This window comes from Mixophyes fleayi, chromosome 6 (genome assembly GCF_038048845.1).
Source record: "Mixophyes fleayi isolate aMixFle1 chromosome 6, aMixFle1.hap1, whole genome shotgun sequence".
Classification (NCBI taxonomy): domain Eukaryota; kingdom Metazoa; phylum Chordata; class Amphibia; order Anura; family Limnodynastidae; genus Mixophyes; species Mixophyes fleayi.
Genome location: NC_134407.1, coordinates 209,676,207 through 209,700,937, shown reverse-complemented (window position 1 = coordinate 209,700,937; position 24,731 = coordinate 209,676,207). Strand labels below are relative to the sequence as shown.

At 42.8% G+C, this 24,731-nt stretch overlaps 2 protein-coding genes across 3 annotated transcripts in view; one reads left to right on the top strand and one right to left on the bottom strand.

Annotated features, from left to right (window-relative positions):
- Positions 1-2,484: 2,484 nt before the first annotated feature.
- On the bottom strand, positions 2,485-5,120 carry LOC142159957 (uncharacterized). 2 transcript variants are annotated; one of them, XM_075214868.1, is made up of 2 exons: positions 5,028-5,120; positions 2,485-3,645 (listed from the first exon to the last, which is right to left on the bottom strand). In XM_075214868.1, the coding sequence occupies exons 1-2, from the start codon at positions 5,089-5,091 to the stop codon at positions 2,687-2,689; spliced, it is 1,023 nt and encodes a 340-aa protein (XP_075070969.1). In that variant the 5' UTR covers positions 5,092-5,120; the 3' UTR covers positions 2,485-2,686. The 2 variants fall into 2 exon arrangements, with proteins under 2 accessions (XP_075070969.1, XP_075070968.1); XM_075214867.1 differs by lacking the exon at positions 5,028-5,120 and adding an exon at positions 3,895-4,998.
- A 33-nt stretch (positions 5,121-5,153) lies between these two features.
- The window catches only part of LOC142095441 (uncharacterized), a 51,406-nt gene continuing 31,828 nt past the window's right edge, over positions 5,154-24,731 (top strand). The window contains 9 exon segments of the mRNA XM_075178387.1: positions 5,154-5,224; positions 5,308-5,372; positions 6,987-7,122; positions 8,382-8,525; positions 8,605-8,728; positions 10,119-10,216; positions 16,138-16,246; positions 19,999-20,096; positions 22,698-22,803. Coding sequence (XP_075034488.1) covers positions 7,042-7,122; positions 8,382-8,525; positions 8,605-8,728; positions 10,119-10,216; positions 16,138-16,246; positions 19,999-20,096; positions 22,698-22,803 — 760 coding nt within the window. The 5' untranslated portion in view covers positions 5,154-5,224; positions 5,308-5,372; positions 6,987-7,041.

Sequence of the window (24,731 nt, the reverse complement as noted above, 5' to 3'; positions counted from 1 at the left end):
GTGTAGCCAGGAGACCATAGGACACCTACACCACCTCCTTGGCAGTCCCCAGGATGAGGAGAGTGGGAGAAGGAGTGCCCACCTTGGGAGAGTGCAGCGGGGAATCAGTATCAGAGGGGGAGATCAGCGTTTCTGTAAGGGCCAGGAGACCAAAGGAATGGGAGAGAAAGAGGTCATGAATGGGAGTGAGTTTGTTGCACACAGATCTTGCATTCCAGAGTGCACATGACAGGGGAAGAGGAATGCTAGGAACGCCTTTGAATATAGCAGTAATACAATAATGTTGCTGGATTCAAAGTTGTACACCTTTTTAATATGACATTATAGAGGGTAATCAAAGCCACCTCATATTTAGTGAACCTGGCTGAGGACAAGTGTTTTGTATGTACCTGTTTGAGGCTATCTGTTACTGAATATGGTACCTGTACAACAAGTTGATGTCCTAACACAGTGCTTCCCAAACTTCGAGGCACCCTTAGGGTCTCCATAATTTTTTCAAGGCACCCCTAAGTCCAAATAATTACGGGGTAGTCACGATTTTTAAGTAGTTGGGTCAAAATAACGTAATAAGTATTTAGGTCAGGACAGAAATACTTATACTCATTTTCTTCACTAGCACGCTTCTTTCCAATATTTCCATTTTTGTGCAAGAAAATAATTCTGTCCTGAAGCAATCACAAAAAATAATTATTATTAGTTCAAGTCAAATTTTGTGTAGCTCCTATACGAGTAGAAGCTTCTAAGAAGCAATACCACACAAATAGCAGGAACAGTGCAGGGTGACACCCCAGTATAGTGTCACCACAGTATTGCTGTATATGTACAAAGTATTTCCCCTACTGATGGCTCTCCTCCGTCTGTAAGTTATTGGTCACTAAATTAACGAGTGCCTTCCTCTCAACTATTGAACCTCTCTCCTTGAAGTTCTTGATGATCCGATAAATGGTTGATTTAGGTGCAATCTTACTAGCAGCAATATCCTTGCCTGTGAAGCCTTTTTTGTGCAAAGCAATGATTAATGTACGTGTTTCTTTGCAGGCAACCATGGTTAACAGAGGAAGAACAATGATTTCAAGCACCACCCTCCTTTTAAAGTTTCCAGTCTGTTATTCTAACTCAATCAGCATGACAGAGTGATCTCCAGCTTTGTCCTCGTCAACACTCTCACCTGTGTTAACGAGAGAATCACTGACCTGATGTCAGCTGGTGCTTTTGTGGCAGGGCTGAAATGCAGTGGATATGCTTGTTTTGGGGATAAAGTTCAGTGTCATGGCAAAGAGGGACGTTAAAATTAATTGCAATTCATCTGATCACTCTTCATGGCATTCTGGAGTATATGCAAATTGCCATCATTAAAACTGAGGCAGCAGGCTACCTACTCATAGCAGCTCCAAGAGTTGACTCCATCTCTTATACCCCCTATACCCTCCCTCCTATAATCCTTTAGCTTGTACTAAACCCGTCTCTGTTCTTTTGGTTTGATGTTTTAGTATGTGTTAACAATACCTGATGCCTTTAAATGCCACTTGACTTTTGATTGTTCATATATAGGTATATTTACTCTGTCGTACCTGTCAGCAGACTTTGTGAAAAATAATATTAGTGTCATTCTCAAAACTTTTGGCCATGACTGTACTAGAACACTAGGACATGCACTGACACTGGAGAAAAGCAGGTTCAGAAAAGAAATTTGAGGAAAAACAACTTCACAGAAAGGCTAGTGGATAAGTAGAATAGAATCCCATCGGAGGTGGTAGAGACTAATACAGTAGAGCAATTTAAACATGCTTGGGATAGAATAAGGATTTACTTACAAAAAGTAAAGGATCAAATAGGGATTGAGATTACCATAGGTTAATAAAAAAATGGGCAGACCAGATAGACCAAATGGTTCTTATCTGCTGTCAAATTCTATGTTTCTATATTGTATAAAGTGTGTTCACTGAAGTCCTTATGTTTTATACAGGAAAGTGAAATACATCAAAACGATAATGTTCGGAATTCTTACTAGCATCCATGTTTGCATATTTGTATAATCACACATATGCAGCACGATGGCTAAGTGGTTAGCACTTTTGCCTCACAGCGCTGGGGTCATGAGTTCAATTCCCAACCATGGCCTTATCTGTGAGGAGTTTGTATCTTCTCCTTGTGTTTGCGTGGGTTTCCTCCCACATTCCAAAAATATACTAGTAGGTTAATTGGCTGCTAACAAATTGACCCTAGTCTGTGTGTGTGTGTGTAGGAATGTAGACTGTAATGGGGTAGGGACTGTTGTGAGTGAGTTCTCTGTACAGTGCTGCGGAATTAGTGGCACTATATAAATGGTGATGATGATGATTATATATATATATAAAAATATATATATCGCATTGAATTATGAAATGTAGATATAAAAACTTGTTCCCAGTGAGGGTGCTAGGCTGTCATTTACATGGGTTGTGCAATGTTATTTCATGAGACACGACAATTTTTTTTCTTATTTTGCAATTACGTTATTAAACATCACAAGACTTAAGATAGGATACATACAGTTTTCAAGTTGACAAAATTAATCCAGTGACTGACAAGGGGATGAATAATTAATTTAGGTTTCACTACATTTGCTCATTATATTAAATACTTTCCATTTACAAATATATCAAAAGTGTTTCACCTGAATAAATGTGTATGAATTCTCTGATGTTTAACAAGACTGTTTGTGTGCAAAATAATTTCCACAATAAAAACATGTAAATGCTTTCTCACCTGTGTGATTTATATGATGTTTAATGAGTGTTGATTTCTGGGTAAAACATTTACCACATTCAGAGCATGGAAATGGCTTCTCGCCAGTGTGAATTCTCTGATGTTTAACTAGAGTTGATTTTAGTGTAAATGATGTCCCACATTCAGAGCATGAAAATGGCTTCTCATCTGTATGAATCCTCTGATGTTTGACAAGACTTGATTTATCTGTAAAACATTTCCTACATTCAGTGCATGAAAATGGCTTCTCGCCAGTGTGAATTCTCAGGTGTTTAACAATATATGATTTCTGCATGAAGCATTTTCCACACTCAGAGCATGAAAATGGCTTTTCACCTGAGTGAATGTATTTATGTTCAATAAGATTTGATTTATTTGCAAAACATTTCCCACAATCAGAACATGGAAATGTTTTTTCCCCAGTGTGAATTCTCCTATGTTTAACAAGATTGGATTTCTTTGTAAAACATTTGCTACATTCTGAACATGAAAATGGCCTTTCATTTGTATGGATTCTTTGATGTTCAATAAGAGATGAATTCTGTGTAAAACATTTCCCACATTCTGAACATGACAATGGCTTTTCACTGATGTGAATTCTCTGATGTTTCTTAAGTTTTGCATTTTGAGTAAAACATTTTCCGCATTCAGAACAAATAAGACTTTCTTCACCTATATCAACTGTTTTATATGTAACAATATCTAAGTTATCAGGCAAATGTCCCTTGGGTTTAGAGGAATCGGATGACATATCTGCACTGGGAAGCACTGGTTGTATATTTTGGGTAATGATGTTTTCTCTTTGAGAATCAGTTCTGATGTCATTATCTTCCATTTCACATTCTGGAGATAAAAAATGTTGACACCTTGAGGTATTTCTGCTGTTGTGTCCATATCCTGGAAATAAAGTAAAAGTGTAAATATGAATGTTTGTAGTAGACAAGTTATTTTTACAACTAGGAGACAATCGCAATGTGAAAACAAATTAATTACTACCATGTCTACTGTACCTTTTCTCCTTCTGCTTTAAGTTACAACGCCCCTCACACAGTAAGGGTAAGGTACTAACTGCAGAATATATAGCACATTTCATTTTTGTGCAAATGCTCCAGTTTGTCTTTTTTGTGTATACATAGATATACTTACGTCCTGGTTTGGGAATCACTCCCCAGCAAATGCACTGTGCAACCATTAGCGGGACTGCACTGCCCGGATGCATGATGGAAAAAGTACAAATGTTACCTCAAATTCCAAACCCTGGCTTATTACAACTGATAAATGAAACTCAAACAAGCAGTATTTTAGGATAAAAGTTAGTCATGAGAGAGAGGGCATATTGGGACTCTCTTAAGTGTTTCTCAATTTTATGGTGTTTGAATGTTTTTATCACATTGTGATTTGTATGCATAAAAACACACTTTGCCATATAACAGTGAGTAAAAGTGCTGTAAAGGCATCCATTTAAAAGTATAGGCAAAGATCTGCCAAAAACAAGTAGCCCACTAAGGGTTAAATGGCGCACACTAGAGAGCCCCTCGGGATAACTCTGGATAAGATTCAAAAAGTGCCAGTCCAGCTTTCAATACACATGCCCCCTGTGTCAGTCCAGCTTTCATTACACATGTCCCCTGTGCCAGTCCAGCTTTCATTACACCTGCCCCCTGTGCCAGTCCAGCTTTCATTACACATGCCCCCTGTGCCAGTCCAGCTTTCAATACACATGCCCCCTGTGCCAGTCCAGCTTTCATTATACATGCCCCCTGTGCCAGTCCAGCTTTCAGTACACATGTCCCCTGTGCCAGTCCAGCTTTCAATAAACATGCCCCCTGTGCCAGTCCAGCTTTCAGTACACATGTCCCCTGTGCCAGTCCAGCTTTCATTACACATGTCCCCTGTGCCAATCCAGCTTTCAGTACACATGTCCCCTGTGCCAGTCCAGCTTTCAGTACACATGTCCCCTGTGCCAGTCCAGCTTTCATTACACATGCCACCTGTGCCAGCCCAGCTTTCATTACACATGTCCCCTGTGCCAGACCAGCTTTCAGTACACATGTCCCCTGTGCCAGTCCAGCTTTCAGTACACATGTCCCCTGTGCCAGTCCAGCTTTCAGTACACATGTCCCCTGTGCCAGTCCAGCTTTCATTACACCTGCCCCCTGTGCCAGTCCAGCTTTCATTACACCTGCCCCCTGTGCCAGTCCAGCTTTCAATACACATGCCCCCTGTGCCAGCGCTACAACCATCACACACTCACACACACTTGCTCCCCTTCCTCTTACCTTTTTCTACACGAATGCAGCCAGGAACTGAAAGAAATGATGGAGCTCCTGCACCGAGTACCATAGACTTTCAGCAGCCGCCTACTCTGTGTACCATGTGACCGCTGCGATCACATGACCCTGCGACGTCATAATGACGTGCCAGGGTACCTACACTGAAGGGGATTTAGCCGCTGCCGGACGGGAAGCTGTTCACAGTAAGTGTTTGTAACGTAGACAGGTCCATAATCTTATCAATGCTGCTCACAGTCTGATCAGTGAGTCTCTTGTAGTTCCCCAGCGTTGCTGATTCTCCCCTGACTTGGAGCGAGGACAGCCAAGTAACACACGTCCTCCAGCATAAAGGTGATACCACAGTCCACTTCCCTGTGCAGCCTGCACTTCTGTTCTCAGACAGCCAAATGCCAAGGTGCAAAGTGCTGGTACTTGGGCTAGTAGTGGGCACCAGCTGTTTTCCACAGGGGACTTCAGTACCAAAGTGAAGGAGACTCGCCTGCTTGAAATCTAATTATTTCTAATTACTTTTAAAAGGTCTCGATTTTGTCCGAACCATTTAAGGATTTCTGTGTGGAAGAAACTACTACTCTGATTTTTGTGTTTATTCCACTGGGTGAAAGTGGCAAGTGGGGGGAGGGGGTTCAATTGCCGGCGTTGTGGTGCACGGACATCGTGCCGCGCACATTGTTGGCATTTATGGTAGAAATCTCCACTCAAGGAGATTGTAACAGAAGTGTCTCCGGAACGTATGTTAGACACTTGGGGGGGTATTCAATTGTTGCTTTTAACGCGCTAAAACAAAAAAAAATGAGCGCTCTAAAAATATTAGCGTTAATACGGTAATTACGCGCTAAATTTCATCTCACAGCTCCCTGAGCTGCGAGATGAAATTCAGCGAGTAAACTACCGTATTAACGGTATTTACGCGCATATTACCGTATTAACGCTAATATTTTTAGAGCGCTTTTTTTTTTTCGTTTTAGCGCGTTAAAAGCAACAATTGAATACCCCACTTGGCGACTAATTGAATCCCCCCTGTAGTCTTGCGGCGACAACTGTGAAACAGAGGCCAGTCAGGGTTCAGTTGGTAGAGGGAGGTAGGGCATGGGGTGTGTAAGAGAGACATTTCCAGAGCTGGTAGGTTGGAGTCGGTTAGAAGAACAATGAGGGTGTTGGAGTCTAGTGATATGAGAGGATTCCTGTGAAACATTGTGAGCTGAAAACTGAGGAAGAGACAGACAGGAGACCAGTAAAGTACATTATCATCTGGAAAGATAAAAGTAAAAAGAAAGGAAATATAAAACACAGTAAAAGAAGAAAGTTTGGGAGTGATGTAAGAGATAACCAGAGATTAATCATTCAGAGAGAGAGTGGAGAAGTTATGGTGGGAAATTAATATAGGACCTAAATAATGAAGAATTTTTTGTTTCATGATTGAAATAGAAAATTACAATTTCCTTCATTCAGAGTTTGGGGACACAGATGACCTTTGAGTAATTTGTGGTAAAATGTGAATTTATGACCGCAGGAAAGATGGGTTAATTATTCTAAAGTTTAATAGAAAAAATGATAAATATTGACCGGAAACTGACAAATAATACAAATGTATTCTTCAGAGACTGGGCAAAAACTGGAAAACACTGTTTAATATTTTCTTGTTTTTTTAGTTAGTAGCATTTGAAAAAGTGAACTGTTTCATCTCCGCAACAATACAGACAAATTTGTTATGGAATACATTATTAATTTATTAATGAGCGTTATATAAATTCACATAAGTGGTTGTTTATTCAACCATAGGAGAGCAGGAAACATTTAGACATATACTTAGTCACCCATCTCACTCACTGTTCCTAGACTAAGCTGTTGGTTTTGTTTCACAAAGACTCTTCTTTACTTTCATATCTACTACATTTACTATAGTTCAACACATTACTCAATGTATTATATCTGTATCTACAAAAGGTCACCTCAAGGTCAACCCCTCCTTCTACGACCAGTGCCCATTCTCGGAGTCTTCATGATGGACAAGGACAGGAGTCACATGACCGAGAGGATATTAAATCTCACCCTGGAGATCATCCACCTGCTGACTGGAGAGGTGAGGGGTTCTGGGATTGTCACACTGACGTCCCTACTATCTCATTCACAACAACAGGTGCCTGCTGAGAATTAATATGAGACACTAAACCCCAAATCTGAATTTTTCACATATGAGTTATGAAGGTAAAATGCATTACCCAAGGTTTACCTGACATTCCACTTAACACTGTTAAAAAATACAGTATTATTTCCTACTCCAATATAGACAGCCGCAACTCGTCCTACATCCTTTGGACAGTGTACTGAGGTGGTCAAAAAGTTGATGCTGAATCTCCAGACACTTGTCCCGCCTCTGTGTATGAATAAGCTAATAGACACAGTAAATTTGTGCAATGCAAGTTTGCCAAACTGCCAGTCACTCTTCGCCTCTTTAGTTAGAGAAGCACATTACTCCTAACATAGCAACCTGTTGTAGAGGAGTGAAATAGAGCTTGATTGACACAATCAGTCACGTTTCAACATTCCGGTTTTCTATATTTAATATTCAGTTAAGTAATACCCATCTCTTAATATGTATTATTAGCTGAACTTCCCAGCGTTGCCTGGGTTCAAATCTTCCAGTTATTAAGTTATCAATGAGTTGGATGTAACCGTCAACATTTTAAAAATAATTAGCAGCTTATAAGCTCTTCCAACACACCAATGAGGTGGCTGCCCAGTGTCGTTTTTGTTTTTATATTAAATGTCATCCAAATCCATCTAGTGGAAGGCTCAGACCAGGCTCCCCGGGTCAAAGTTCTGCCCAGCGTACACCAACGGGAGGTCCGACTGGGACCCTAAAGACCTTAAAACCTGGCCAGGATTCAATTGAACCAACTCCCGTTGGTTTTATCCCAATCTGGTTGCTTTGTCGCATTGTCGTTATGTTGTGTTGTCGTGAGGTTTCCTTCCAGCAGTCAAAAAATGGTTTCCATTACAATATTTGTTGCATTGTCGCGTTGTCACTATGTGGTCTGATAGCTTACTTTTTTTTTACACTAAATAAGTAAATATGTAAAATTTGGCAGAGAGATTGTGTAAGTGGCTTCTTTAAAGTGACGCCCAGAGATAAATGACACTACTGAGGAGTCAGATATTTTGCTATTTGAGATATTAGGTAATATGTTTGCATGTATTCATAGTCTACAAATGGTGTAAATGAGTTCTTTTTCTATGTGAAGCATAAGTCTCATGATAACTTGACATTACAACTAGACTGACATTTTGCAGAAAGCATGGTTTCTCATTGATGTTTTAAATAAGTCCTCTTATATATAGAAATACCCAACAGTGGAGGAGAAGTGTAGTGAACTTGTGAGCCCCATCATGGAACCTCCACCTCACTCACTGATACATGAGAGAAACAATGACCAGAGGATTCTAGAACTCACCAACAAGATCATTCAGCTGCTGACTGGAGAGGTGACTGCTGGGAATGGGACATTATACAGTAACACCAGGGGATGTGTCTGGGTGATGACTGTATCATTGTGTGTGTCAGGTTCCTATAAGGTGTCAGGATGTCACTGTCTATTTCTCCATGGAGGAATGGGAGTATTTAGAAGGAAACAAGGATCTGTACAAGGAAGTCATGATGGAGGAGCATCAACCACACTTTTTAGCAGGTAAATTACTTTCTATCAACATAAACTTGCACCATCAATATATTAACATTATTTTGATATTAGAATAATTAGTCTGATATGTCTTTTCCATAAAATATATATAACCTGTATTAAAGTAATTCTATCGTTTTAAAATAAGCATTGCCCACTCAATTGTATGTGTTTCCAAAGCACATGGTGGTTTATTTTAGCAGATGTAAATAATCAACAATTTCAATACATTATTATATTGTGATAAAGTACAATACAGCACAGCCAATACCAAAAGTTACATACATACATACCGCTGCAATCGCTGCGCTTCCATGGGTCCCAATGGAACAGTGTATCTGTTGGATAACTGTGGTCAGAGTAGCCTGACCCTGGTGGGGGATGCAGCTAATATATACAGTCAGTGTTTCATTGTGAACAATAGAGATGACGTAGCTTGCTTCCATAGGTCCAGGCACAGGGTGGCTTCAGGGTAAACAGTTCATAGGCTGATTCAATCTAAGGAATCCAAAGGAGGGGGTCGTCTCTCCAGGGGGTCTGCTCCTTTCATAGCCAGCATCATACAAAGGTTTATTCCCTAATATCAATAACTAAAGTATGCAATGTGCGATCTCTTCGCCGACTGCACCGGACAGCTGCTGATGATTAGGGCTTCAATATGATATCAGGCACGACACCTTTCCTATAACCTAAACCTTTAATAACAATAAAATGTACATATAATCATATTATATAAACTAATAATAAACCAAATGCTATCTGCTCATAAATTACAGTGTAACGGAACCAATATGAATTGTATAAATAACTAAATGTTGTAATGCTAGTGTGTGCGTGCGTATTTTACCGTGCGATCGCATCACGCCACGTGTTACCTGGCGTACGCTTTGCAATACGCACGGCAAACCAATATTAAACCAATATACTTTCGTTCATCCAATTATACGACTTCAACACCTGATATATCAGAAAAATATAGAGTTTAGGAACTGAGTTTTAGTGATGAATGGTCTAATTCATTAAGGAAAGTAAGACAAAAAAAATTAGTAAGTTTTCTCCTGGTCAAAACCATGTTACAATGCAAGGTTTTATTATTGTGCATATAAGTTAAATACTGGCTGTTTTTTTCATGTAGCACACAAATACTTGCTAACTTTACTTTTACTTTTGAAATTTAAAGTTCATCTAGGACATTTCCTTACCCAACTATAAATCTGCTCTCCCATTTTAAATGATCTCTCCCTCCAAAGCAACATGGTTTTGACAAGGTGGAAAGTTACTCGTTTTTTTTTGCTTTACTTTCCTTAATGAATCAGGCCTGAAGAGTCTAATCAGATATCTGTGTAGGTCACTACATCCTATGAATAATGTACCCAGTCTCTGTGTGTCCCTCATACAGATGGATCCAGTAAGAGAAATGTACCAGAGAGATGTCCCAGTCCTCTTTATTCACAGTATTGTACAGAGGAGGAGCACAATATCCTACAAGTTTACCAGGTAGATGAAATTGTTAGAACTTAAACACATGTTTCTCTATCATCCATACTGGGGGACACTGCTTACCATGGGGTTGTGGAGGGAGCTTGGGGAGTTGGCACCTAACTAGTTAACTTTAGTACTGCCGACAGACCCCTCCCCTCTACAATCCCCCTGCCCCCTCTTGTTCAGGTTTTTTTTAGGTGCCCATGGAGTTGGGCAGTGTTTTAGTACTGTAGGTTATTTTATTTCTTTTATTTTATTCTTTTTTTTTTTTTATAGGTGGCAGAGCTGGAGTGTGTTCTAATATATAGAACACACTCACAGCAGGGCAGCGCAGGCACTACCCTGTCAGATGAGAGCCAGCGGCTCTCACTGACAGGGACAGGAAGACAAGAAGAATAGGTGCCTGAATTGGGAGTGACAAGTGGTCTCACGGACCGCTGTCACTCCTGGAGCCTCCCCGATAACCGGCGCTGCCACTGCAGGCATAGAGCGCCGTTTATCGGATATCGCATTGGCGGCGGCCATCTTGGAAAATGGAGGAGAGGAGAAGGGGGCTATACCTGAATCCCCCCTCATACATAGGAGTGGGCATCAGGTATTATCCGCTGCGGAGACCTCCCCTGGAGGTCTCCACTACTCTGCCACTTAACCCTTTTTATTTTCTATATGGACCACAGAATCGCTGCAGAGGCAGCACTACTAAGGGGGGGAGCTAAGAAATAGAGCTCCCCCTCCTTCCAGAGAGAGAGATGGTTGATCCCAGTCTTCTGGCGCCAAGGAGAAGCCCGGGAAGAGAGAACAGATCTGAGGGAGCAGGCACCAGGATACTGCTGTTGGACTTTTCCCCTGTTTAGCCTATGGGCTAAGTATTTGACTTATTTAAACACATATTCTGTATTGCTGTGTACTAGTGGGCTAGTAGGGGTTATTCTATAGTTCTCCTACTTGCTTAGGTATTATTTTGTGTTTAAAATATTACAAGTACAACTTTTATATCTAGATTAGTTGATTACTTGTAGTTTTACACTTTTCTCTCCACACATTTATATATCTCTCTCTCTACTCAGCTAAATTTAACAATTTAAGTCTGTGTGTTTGGTGTGCCTTCCTTTATTAAGAAATGTCAGATAAGGGAAAGGGCCGTATTGCAAAATATTTTACATGTTCTAAATGTAATGTAAAAGTACCTTGTGGGTAGAAGGACCTGTTGGCGCTCTTCTCTGTCTGCGAGGCAGGGGTTCCCTCTGCGCAAACCCAGCATGTTTCAGCCCCACTGACGGAGGAACCGGCCTGGGTGACCTCCCTGACACAGTCGGTTTCCTCTTTAGCACAGATGGTTTTTCAATCTGATCAATTGCTATCTACTGTGGCTACTTTGGTGGCTAATAATACTAGTACTCAGTTGGGCCTCCCTGTTACCACAGGTTCTATTGGAACGTCTATACCAGGACCTTCCTCTTCTCATACAGACCTAGCCCCTGTTCCCACAGAACCGACATGGTCTGCAGCATTTATAAAGGGTTTGGATAAACTAAACCAGTTACTTGAATCCCCAAACATTCCGCCTGCTAAAAGAAGGAGGCCTAGATCTGATAATACCCTTATGGTCCTTTCAGACTCTGAGGAGTTTTCAGAGGAAGAGGGGGAAATTAATTCTGATCCTGACCAGGTTCAACCTTTGGGACAGGAAGAAAGCTCTAAAAGCCAATTTATTAATGATTTGGTTTTAGCAGTGAGACAAGCATTGGACCTCCCAGAACCGGAGGATACTACTTGTAGAGACAGAAGTCTCTTTAAGAAGGCCAAAAGAAAGGCTATCCGTTTTCCCCCTTCCGTAGAGCTTAAGGATATTTCAGAAGGAGCCTGGAATCAGCCTGATAAGAGGTTCTCTGTTCCCAAAAGGTTCTCTTCCCTGTACCCATTGCAAGAGGAAGATGTGGTTCGCTGGGAAAGTATTCCAAAAGTGGATATTCCAATAGCCCGATTGGCCAAGCACACTTTACTCCCAGCTCCAGGTTCTGCATCTCTGCAGGATGTCAATGACCGCAGAGTGGAATCCCAGCTGAAATCTATATTTACGGCCGTGGGTTCTTCCTTTAGGCCCACATTTGCTTCAGCTTGGGTGGCTAGAGCCATGGAAGCATGGGCAGACCAGCTGGCAGAGGCCTTGCAGGACTCTGATTTACTTCCCCTGGCTTTGCATTTGAAGGAGGCATCGGGGTACCTTTATGAGGCGGCCCAGAACACAGCGGCTGTATCCTCTTCTATTCAGGCTGCATCTATTTCAGCAAGAAGAACGTTATGGCTGAAATACTGGGAAGGAGATGCGGAATCAAAAAAGTCAGTGGAAACCATTCCTTTTTCTGCAGCAGGTTTGTTCGGCCCGGAATTGGATACCCTGATCTCCCAGGCAACGGGGGGCAAAAGCACTTCCTAGCCGGTATTCCCTAGCAGGAGCCGTAACCCTCGGGTCAGCTCCTTTCGTCAGCCCTTTCGGGGGACCTCCTTGCCTAGAGGACAGTCCTTTAGAGGCAGACAGCCCAATTCTCGAGGCTCTTCTGCCAGGGGGAGATCCTCGTTTGCAGCTAGACGCCAGGCCTCCAAGACCCAGGAAAAGCCTGCGTCCTGACGACCACTCTGTTCTCCTGGAGGGGGCGCCAGTGGGGGGACGTCTGTCTTTGTTTCAGGAACAGTGGGCAGCGTCCTCCCAAGATCCTTGGATTCGGGGCATTATATCAGAGGGGTACAGGATAGACTTGCTGGGCCCGGTTCCACATCGCTTCTTCATGACCCCTCTCCCCCGAGATCCATCAAGAAGGCAGGCAATACAGGATTGTGTCGTCTCTCTTCTTTCCCAAAGAGTTATCTGCAGGGTCCCAGATTACCAGAAGGGAAAGGGGTTTTATTCAAACCTGTTTCTGGTCAAGAAGCCGGACGGCTCCTTTCGTCCCATCCTAAACTTAAAGGGCCTCAATGTGCACTTACGGGTGGACAAATTTCGGATGGAATCCCTAAGGTCAGTGATAAACGGCTTAGAGAAGAATCAGTTTATGGCGTCCATAGACATAAAAGATGCATACCTCCACATTCCCATTTGGATCCACCAACAGTCTCTCCTAAGATTCTCGGTGGGATCCTTCCACTATCGGTTTCGGGCCCTTCCCTTCGGCCTCTCAACAGCACCGAGGGTTTTCACGAAGATCATGTCAGTTATGGCAGTATGTCTTCACCTTCAAGGAGTTCAGGACGTGCCCTATTGGACGACCTGCTCATCAAATCCTCCACGGAGAATTGCTTACGTCATCACTTATCCCTCACCTTGGCGGTTCTCAAGGGCCATGGATGGCTAATAAATTTAAGGAAATCCCAGATGGTTCCGTGTCAACGCATGGTTTTCCTAGGGCTCATTATGGACACCAGCCAGCAAAAGGTGTTCCTGCCTGTCGAGAAGATCAGTTCAATTCAGAGTATAACAACTCAAGTCTTGTCTTCTCCCAGCCCCTCTATGCACTTGTGCATGCGGCTGCTGGGAAAGATGGTGGCCTCCTTCGAGACCATCCCTTTCGGTCGAGCCCATTCTCGATGTTTTCAGTGGGATCTGTTGATGAAATGGTCAGGATTCCACCTACATTTGGATCTCCAGAGGATCTCTCTATCTCCAGGGGCGAGAGAATCACTTCAGTGGTGGCTGATTCAGGATCACATGACAGTGGGCAGGTCCTTCGCTCCATGGTCTTGGATCATAGCTACGACAGACGCCAGCCTGAAAGGTTGGGGGGCGGTAATCCTGCACCTCAGGCTCCAGGGACTTTGGTCGGTTCAGGAATCAGCCCTATCCATAAACGTGCTGGAGTTGAAGGCAATTCTACTGGCCCTCCGGGGGGCCCAGTCCCTCCTCCAGGGCCACCCTGTCAGAGTTCAGTCAGACAATGCCACGGCCGTGGTATATGTCAACAGGCAGGAAGGAACCAGGAGTGCAGCTGCAATGAATATTGCAGCTCAAATTTTGGTTTGGGCAGAACAACATGTTCCAGCAATATCGGCAGTATACATTCCAGGAATAAGAAATTGGGAGGCCGACTACATAAGTCGAATCCAGATGATGCCGGGGGAGTGGTCACTCCATCCGGAAGTTTTCCAGTCCCTGGTTCAGAGATGGGGTCTTCCAGACATAGGTCTCATGGCCTCCAGACACAACAGAAAGGTTCACAGGTTCTGCGCAAGGGCAAGAGACCCCTTAGCGGTGGCAGTGGACGTCATGACGATGTCATGGGAGTTCAGGTTGGGATACCTGTTTCCTCCGATCCCCATGCTTCCTCGCGTACTCAGACGAGTAAGGCAGGGAGGTCTTCCAGTAATTCTAATAGCTCCCTCATGGCCGCGCCGAGTCTGGTACGCAGACATAATCTCTATGGCGGAAGGACAGGGTTTCCGTCTTCCGTCTCGAGACGACCTTCTTCTACAAGGTCCCTTCCGTCACCAGAATTTACCTCAGCTCAGTTTAACGGCATGGCTGTTGAAGCCAGCCTCTGGAGGGCTAGAGGTTTTTCCTCCAACGTAGTGAACACTATGATGCGAGCCAGAAAGCCAGTTTCAGCTCGCATCTATCAACGGATTTGGAGAGCCTACATCAGATGGTGCGAAAATAGGACATGTCACACGTCCTCCTTTCGTTTCCCCTCGCTTATTGGCTTTCCTTCAGGATGGTCTGGAAGCAGAGCTTAGGTTAGGTTCTCTAAAAGTCCAGGTTTCGGCACTTTCAGTATTTTTTCACCTGAAATTAGCGGATTTACCAGATATTAGGACTTTCCTCCAGGGAGTCTTGCATATTCAGCCTCCCTATGTTCCGCCTACGGCGCCTTGGGATCTCAACCTGGTACTGGATATGCTTAAAGGGCCTCCTTTTGAGCCATTACTTGTGGCAGATTTGAAGTGGTTGACCTGGAAGGTCCTCTTTCTTTTGGCTATCGCATCTGCACGTAGGGTTTCGGAATTAGGGGCGCTGTCTTGTCAGGAACCATATCTGGTTTTCCACCAGGACAGAGCAGTGTTAAGAACCCTCTCTTCCTTCATTCCAAAAGTAGTTTCGGCTTTCCATCTGAACCAGGAAATTGTAGTTCCGGTCTTCTCATCTTCTTCCCATTCGGATCAACAGTCTGTAGAAAAGTTAGATGTGGTTAGGGCTCTCCGCATTTATGTCAAAAGAACTTCTCAGATTAGACGTACTGATTCTCTATTTGTTCTTTATGATGCTAATAAGAGAGGCTGGCCAGCCTCAAAACAGTCCATTGCAAGATGGATTACGGCAACCATTAAGCAAGCTTACATAAAGGTTAACCGTCCTGTGCCGGAGAGACTTTCGGCCCATTCCACCAGATCAGTAGGGGCGTTGTGGGCAGCGAGAAATGGGGCTTCTGCGGACCAGCTTTGCAGGGCAGCCATCTGGTCCTCTGTCCACACCTTTACAAAATTTTATCAGTTTAATGTATTTGCATCAGCAGATGCAAATTTCGCTCGTAGTGCTTTACGAGCGGGATTTTCAGAGTAGTCCCACCCTTAGGGGGCTGCTTTAGAACGTCCCCATGGTAAGCAGTGTCCCCCACTTACGTTAAATCCGTTTCTCTGATTCCGTCTGGGGGATACTGCGATCCCTCCCTTCTGCTTTTCTTCTGTGTGCTCTTGTTTGACTGGCCTTTTCCTCCTTGGGCTTTTTAATTAACTGAACAAGAGGGGGCAGGGGGATTGTAGAGGGGAGGGGTCTGTCGGCAGTACTAAAGTTAACTAGTTAGGTGCCAACTTCCCAAGCTCCCTCCACAACCCCATGGTAAGCAGTGTCCCCCAGACGGAATCAGAGAAACGGATTTAACGTAAGTACATAAATCCTCTTTTTCTATACAATTTTATGAGACCTCTTTGTTATATTATATGACATTTAGGATCAAAATTTAAGTGATAAGAAGCTATCGAAGATTGATAATGGAGAAGAGACCTTTGAGAAGGATGATCAGAGTAACAAGGAGGTAGTTCCTGAAGATGTAATCACAGGTGAGAGACAAATGGTAAATTGAGTGTAAATCCTGTGATCATTTTGAAGATTGAGAATGCGATTCTGCAATTTAAGCGTTCAATATGTGAACGTTACATACATGGGTAGATGGCAGTAGCGCCAAATAGTAAAGGTTATTCTAATGTTTGTTTCATTCAAGGACACAGACGTCTTGAAAATATTTTGCTCCAATCACATACAGAGGGTAATTGTATATTGTCTTGAAATAGGTTAAGCATGGTTGTTTGTATTTAGTAAGAGACTGAATTTGTAGGACTGTATACTTTGTAAGTTATGTGCTCCAGGGAGTATATTTACTAAACTGCGGGAGATGTTGCTTATAGCAACCAATCATATTCTAGCTGTCATTCTGTAGCATGTACTAAATAAATAACTAGAATTTGATTGGTTGCTATAGGCAACATCTCCACTTTTTCAAACCCGCAGTTTAGTAAATATAACCCCAGGAGTGGTTACTGTTTTTTTTTTTCCCCCATACAAATTGGAAAGATGAGGTGGGCCCCTGAAGTGAAAGAATGCCTTTCTCTCTCCTCTATAGCCCTCCAGCAGCCCAGATCTTCAGATTTTCCATGCCCTTGTGTTTGGTCTTTGATTTTTCTTTGTACATTATGATACATTGACTCCTCGGTTAGTTGGCCCAGACAACTGAAACATTTAATGAGGGAACTGTGGTTGTCCCCCTCTCTGCTTCCTGTCTCCACCGCAGGATGCCATCATCCTCACATCTATCCTGGACTTCAGCTGTGAGGCCAGATGGTCTGGTCATCAGGGTCTGTTATTATGATAGATCCGTGCACCTCTAGTGTTCCTGGTCTTTTCAGTAACTTGAGCAAGGGAATGCCAAAAAAGGACAAGATGCTTGAACAACTGGCAAACGAAAGAAATAAATGGAATTCTGGCTTCTTCTCTTGGGAAAGCATCTTAGATGTGTGCTGGACAAGAGTGTGGAGCTTAGCAAAGAGGACAGCCTCCAAGTGTTTGCACATGGGAACCCAGAATCATGGAGGAGGTGATCTGTGGTGTCATAGCCTCTAGAGACTTTCATGGAGATGTAAGCTGCAAGATGAGGTAACCACAGGAAATAGATGCAAGGGGTTTACATGTGCCTTTCAGCCTAATCAGTGGTTATCTCCAAACAATTCATAGACCAGCCTACAAGTTCGCAGTTGTCTACTCCAGTCTCTTCAACATCACTGAAAATTGTGAATTATGCTTACACTTAATTCCTTTTCCTCAAAATACTCCATGTCAGTCATTACAATATATAGGTTCCCTTTCCAGTTTAGGTAGAGGCAGGTTAAAGAGGATTGAAGAGGAATACACTTGTCCTGTTTTTAGTGACCCCTTTTCACCTATGTACAGCTTTTTATTTGATTGAAGGGCGAGATCAAGAGCTGCTTGTGGATTTCTTGCTAGTGGTCCTGTAACTCACAGTTACACATGGACCTCTCCTGTATAATCGTAAAATGTCCAGTTCTCAGGATGCTATGCCTAAACTGACAGGAGGCTACACTGGCTGTACAGAGACTAATCTTTCTGCTAGACAACTAGCGCCACTATACTCCTGGTGCTCAAGACCTTAACTGATCAGCCCGTTCCTAAGCCTGGGTGGGTAAGACTGTGGTGCGATCCATTGTTTCTCTTTCTCAGATAACTCGGGAGATGTGCGATCAGAATGAAAGTTTTGGTTTCTAATCCAGGTTGCTGTCCCACATTGCATATTTATGCTGATTAGTTTGAAGTCTACACCAGGATCTTCTTAACATAATCCCTCATCTTAATCTCCTGCAAGGAGAGTACAATGAGCATTCCTTGCTCATCCTATTTTGGGCAGTTATCAACCTTCAGACGCCTCAGAGCTAGGTGCAGCCCTTACACTCCTTGTTTCAAATCTTCATGTTCCCCCTCAAACATAGTGACCGTGACATAGAGAGTGGACACCACTAGTGTTTCTCTGTATCATAGTAATTTTGGCCCCTTATTGTTTTTTTCTTAACACATTCTGGACATGCGGGGAACCACTACTACTGGGGATGAACGTAATCCCTATCCCTTTTTTAACATGAATAAAGCTTTTATGACTAAACAGTTTACTAAAAGAATTTTTGCTGCCATGACTCTGCTCTCCAGCTAGGGGTTATATCAGCCTGGGTTGCGTATGGTTGAATAAATGGGTGGACCAAGGCCTACAAGGGATGGTAGTCTGCAGGGGATGGTGATACAAAGATTGTAACAGAGTTGATACCCCAGAAGAGGGTAAAACAAATGTGCTGCACATTGCTTCCATAGACAGAGGAAAACGTAACAGGCGTTTGATTAAGGGTGCCCCTGTGTATGATAAATCTACCATGTTTGTCTTGTATTGTAGTATAAACGGTCAGGGGGACTCTATGATGAAGTAAGATGACTGTGCCTCTACATTTAGGGGTATATTTACTAAATTGAGGGTTTGAAAAAGTGGAGATGTTGCCTTTAGCAACCAATCAGATTCTAGTTATTTTATTTAGTACAATCTACAAAATGACAGCTAGAATCTGAATGGTTGCTATAGGCAACATCTCCACTTTTTCAAACCTGCAGTTTAGTAAATGTACCCCTTAGCCTCCGCAGTAGAGTTGAAAGCATGAGGGTTTTGCTTACTTGCTAGTGTCGGTGGGGGTCTTTAAAATGAGTTTCCTGCAACATGATTACATCAGGGTCCTGACGTCGGCCATAGTACGATTAGTAGGGGAGTTGAGGCCGTTTTATCTTCTATGAATATATGGCAGTTCTTTGGACATTCTGTTTTATGAACCAATGTCCATATAAATCAGGAGCTGGTATTGGCTTACTTCTGTCTGTAATTTTGAAATGGGAACGAGATGACCTATCGCGCTGTGGATGTGGTTCACAGTATAGCTGTGTATGAAAATTCCAGACCTTCATGATGACGATGCCATCCATGAAGACCCATGCAATGACTTTGCAATTCCTATTTCCTCCTAGATCAAGACCACATGTTTATATGGTATATAAATTACGGTTGTGCATTACGGAGTCTATCTTGGTCTGTTATCTGCTAGGATTGTGTTGCATTTCCCTTGCACAGTAGTTTTCTCTTGGGCTTCAGCAGAACAGATCTGCATCGGAGCGTCCTTGTATTCAGGTGATACATCTTCAAAGTTTATTTATACATTCCTGCACAATGCCATCAGCAGGGAAATTCTCAAAGCAGCGGTCTCCTTTTAGGTATCCCTTTCCTCTTCTGTTCTATGTGGCTTTAGAAAATTGCACTATCTGTGTTCTCCTTCTTAAGAAGAAGACATCATTTTTCACATGGTGCTGATACTGTGTCGCAGGACACAAATTATCCTGCTTAGGAATGCTGAATTTTCTTCTGGCATGATTGCGGATAAATTAAGGAGGAATAGGTGCTGCTGGATCGTTATAAATGAAAGGAGAATTCTTTCTTTTACCAAAAGTCTGTTCCCCTACATGCCTCAGAGAAAAGGAATTAACAGTAAGGGAACAATCCTGTTTAATATGCTTTGATTACATATATCTATTAATGCACAAAATGTCCCTTCATATATTGCGTTAAGAGACCTATGTGTCTTCAAGTTTATAGGTGTTTCCGTATTCCAAAAGTGTGTGGCTCCTTACATGTACATTATTATATACAATGTATTTATGTGTTGTATAGTACCATTGTGTCCTAAGTAAACTTATTCAGTCCCTGTGTTTCCTACAGATGGATCCAGTAACAGAAATACACCAGAACGATATGCCAGCCCTCTCTATTCACAGGAATGTACAGAGGAAGAGATCAAACTAGACAAATGCATTAAGGTATCAGCAGCAAATAGTGAATATTTCTTCTTCATAACGGTGTTATTTTCTATGTCTATAGTCTGGGAGAGGGTTTTCATCTATATGTTTGTAATGATGGAGACTGTGACTTTAGTAATGATGAGGTCATGCTATCTCTGCTGGCTTGTCATATTAAGCCACCACACAAATTGCACTGGCATTTACTTGTGGGAGATTCTGAACTGCCTGGCATGCGATGGGTAGGAATTTTTTTTAAATAGAATATGATGTAAGATTATATAGTCTTTCACTCAAGGACATTTGTAAGAACATTTTCACATTTCTCTACACATGGATTACCCCCATAGTTCTAACCAAGATGTCACTGACATCTCTGCCTCTGTATTAGGACCTACCAATGAGTTGTTCTGGCTTTTGTTTCATGTTCATTTCCCTGATTTCCATAACAATAGGTTTTTCGTATTAATAAACGGTTTGGATTAAGGGTTAAGTGGATAGATACTAGCTTGCCACTGCTTACAAACTACATTGCCCAGCATACATTGCTGTTGAAGGACACCTGGTACACTCCATGAGAATGTGGTTTGCACGGAGTAGACTCGCAGATCTGGTGAAGATTTAGTTTCACATGTCAACAAGGAATTAAAAAAAATATTCTCATTTCAGCAATTTAAACGAATGTTCTTATAGAGTATGTTGGATTTAGACCTTTAGGTCAGGCTGTAGTCCAGTGAATGAAGTGTAGGATTTATACTCCACAATGCAAATTTGTAGTCTGCAGGGATATTGAAGTGGATTCAAATCCAAAAGGGACAATGGGTGAACAAACCTGTCTTCCATAGTGGCTGAAAATGACTGGTTGAGGTAAATGTCTGGGTCCTAACATCCAGGACCTGATTCTTTCCTTTCCCACATGTAGGTGGGAAGAAATAAATTGGTGACCAGTGCTGGGTTGCACTCAACTGCTCTCAAGCAGCTAGCAAGGCTTGTGCGTAGGGATTTCTGCGTTCTTCAGGTGCTACTCAAGTTGCAAGGGGGCCCAGACTAGTGTGGAACACTCAGCACTATACAAAGACTGAGGGATATGCTAAAAGCTTACCTGGGCAGCACTTCTTTACCTTGTTTTGGAGTTCTGGACTGACCGGCATTTCCAGTTCATGGTGGCTGACCTCTAAAGTTCAATATTCCAATGTTGAGAGCAGCTGCGGTCAGCGCTTATAGACTTGTGGTAATAGAGTTTCATGTACTACTTAAATATGCCACAGTTTCCCAAGACGGCTGTGACAGGATGGACCGCCTATGCCACCCTGTCTGTTGTTGCTAGGAACCGGCTGGGCTTACTTTGCCACCGTTCCCTTTCGTTATCCAAAAAGCGCCCTCTTTCCGCAGTAGGAGGGGCTTACAAAAGCTTCCACCATTGGACTCCTTATTGGCATCCAGTACTGGGTTTCTTCTGGGTCACTGACGCTGCTAGCGTATCTCGTTGCTGGTTTACCTGGCTGGTAACTCTGGACCTCTTACTATGGATCCAGGTTGCTGTGAATGGGACCCCCTGGCCTATCACATGGACCAGGTCTGCATGGGTAGCAGGCAGAGCGTTGGTACTGGAAAAGCTTGGGTCCAACCTCAGAGACAGCCGGAGAATGGATTAGATTTTAGGGTCTAATCTGTAGATAACAGAAAAACAGCAATATTGAAGATGTTTCCAAGCAGGTCTTTGAAGCAAGATGGTTTATTTGCTCTCACACACTGGTGGAAGATATCAGTGTGATCAGGTCAGATGACAATTCAGAAGAACACTTACATGTTCACAGAGCTCCTCTTTTATACAGTTCAGAAATAGTCTATTTTTAGAAACAGAATGTAACCCTGCTTAGCAAAACATAAATTTACATGCATTTGAAGGCTAACAAAATTTACACTTATCTATGAAATTCACTCTGGCAAAAGGCCACACAGTAACGACCCCCTGCTGGTCCTTTGGTCAGAGCAGACATGACACTTCATCACAAAACTTCATTAGCACTTTCTGCTATCAGACTTCCTTGCACATATGCCTCATTGGAGGTTTCCACTAGCAACCTTACAAATCCTAAACAATGACACTTCCATACTAAATACATCCCAAAACACACAAGACCTTCATCCACAAAGGCCTATTGTATCCGATATAGGCATATCCTATAGCAAGGTTAAACAGGAAAGACCAGTTTGTACCCTGGCCTCAGAAATAACGATCTCCTATCTCAGAATATATACAATACAAGAAAATAAGTACCTATGCAATTATATAAATATGTGCCCTGCGCTATTTCCTTTAAATACATTTTTACCAAAAGTTATTTAATAGTGATCCACTCACAGCGGCCATCACTCTTTCACAGTAGAAGTGCATAACTAAGTAGTCCTTTACATTAATATCTAACAATGGCAATATTTAAGAACACAACAGAGAAGTATCACCAGCGTTCTTTTTAACGAGAGGGTGTCTTAGACCTTTATTAATTCCTTTTACCCCTCTCATTGCATAAGTAAAAGCATATTTACCAATAAGTTTTAAGTTCTTATAAGACGATAATAGGATTATAGTGACTTTATTATTGCGTGTGTGTTATTTAGGAAGAAAATATGATTATTGTCGTCGATTTTGACCAAGCAGCTCCGGAAGAAGAGGAGAAATGCATGAGGATTAAGAAGAAGGAAATCCTTACAGATATCAGCACAGGTGAGTAATGGTCACTAAATAGAGAAAAGATTCACATATTCTCCCTTCCATCTGTCCATATTAGACTCCTGTTCTCCTCCTCACATCATGTCACTGTGTGTTACCAGACAAGAGATCTGACCAGTCTCCTCCACACACTCTCTGGTGTTTCTCATACATCAGGAGACATCAGCCCCTATTAGACCCCTGTTCTCCTCCTCACATCATGTCACTGTGTGTTACCAGACAAGAGATCTGACCAGTCTCCTCCACACACTCTGGTGTTTCTCATACATCAGGAGACATCAGCCCCTATTAGACTCCTGTTCTCCTCCTCACATCATGTCACTGTGTTACCAGACAAGAGATCTGACCAGTCTCCTCCACACACTCTCTGGTGTTTCTTATACATCAGGAGACATCAGCCCCTATTAGACTCCTGTTCTCCTCCTCACATCATATCACTGTGTGTTACCAGACAAGAGATCTGACCAGTCTCCTCCACACACTCTGGTGTTTCTCATACATCAGGAGCCATCAGCCCCTATTAGACTCTTGTTCTCCTCCTCACATCATGTCACTGTGTGTTACCAGACAAGAGATCTGACCAGTCTCCTCCACACACTCTGGTGTTTCTCATACATCAGGAGCCATCAGCCCCTATTAGACTCTTGTTCTCCTCCTCACATCATGTCACTGTGTGTTACCAGACAAGAGATCTGACCAGTCTCCTCCACACACTCTCTGGTGTTTCTTATACATCAGAAGCCATCAGCCCCTATTAGACTCCTGTTCTCCTCCTCACATCATATCACTGTGTGTTACCAGACAAGAGATCTGACCAGTCTCCTCCACACACTCTCTGATGTTTCTTATACATCAGAAGACATCAGCCCCTATTAGACTCCTGTTCTCCTCCTCACATCATGTCACTGTGTGTTACCAGACAAGAGATCTGACCAGTCTCCTCCACACACTCTCTGGTGTTTCTCATACATCAGGAGACATCAGCCCCTATTAGACTCCTGTTCTCCTCCTCACATCATATCACTGTGTGTTACCAGACAAGAGATCTGACCAGTCTCCTCCACACACTTTCTGGTGTTTCTCATACATCAGGAGACATCAGCCCCTATTAGACTCCTGTTCTCCTCCTCACATCATGTCACTGTGTGTTACCAGACAAGAGATCTGACCAGTCTCCTCCACACACTTTCTGGTGTTTCTCATACATCAGGAGACATCAGCCCCTATTAGACTCCTGTTCTCCTCCTCACATCATATCACTGTGTGTTACCAGACAAGAGATCTGACCAGTCTCCTCCACACACTTTCTGGTGTATCTCATACATCAGGAGACATCAGCCCCTATTAGACTCCTGTTCTCCTCCTCACATCATGTCACTGTGTGTTACCAGACAAGAGATCTGACCAGTCTCCTCCACACACTCTGGTGTTTCTCATACATCAGGAGACATCAGCCCCTATTAGACCCCTGATCTCCTCCTCACATCATATCACTGTGTGTTACCAGACAAGAGATCTGACCAGTCTCCTCCACACACTCTCTGGTGTTTCTCATACATCAGGAGACATCAGCCCCTATTAGACTCCTGTTCTCCTCACATCATGTCACTGTGTGTTACCAGACAAGAGATCTGACCAGTCTCCTCCACACACTCTGTGGTGTTTCTCATACATCAGGAGACATCAGCCCCTATTAGACTCCTGTTCTCCTCCTCACATCATATCACTGTGTGTTACCAGACAAGAGATCTGACCAGTCTCCTCCACACACTCTCTGGTGTTTCTCATACATCAGGAGACATCAGCCCCTATTAGACTCCTGTTCTCCTCCTCACATCATGTCACTGTGTTACCAGACAAGAGATCTGACCAGTCTCCTCCACACACTCTCTGGTGTTTCTTATACATCAGGAGACATCAGC

Bases quoted from the DNA above. Each gene is read 5' to 3' on its own strand.
- LOC142159957 (XM_075214867.1), bottom strand. From the start codon at position 3,967: ATGCATCCGGGCAGTGCAGTCCCGCTAATGGTTGCACAGTGCATTTGC. The intron at 3,646-3,894 runs GTAAGTATATCT...CTTTATTTCCAG, and splicing joins AGTGATTCCCAAACCAGGAC to GATATGGACACAACAGCAGA.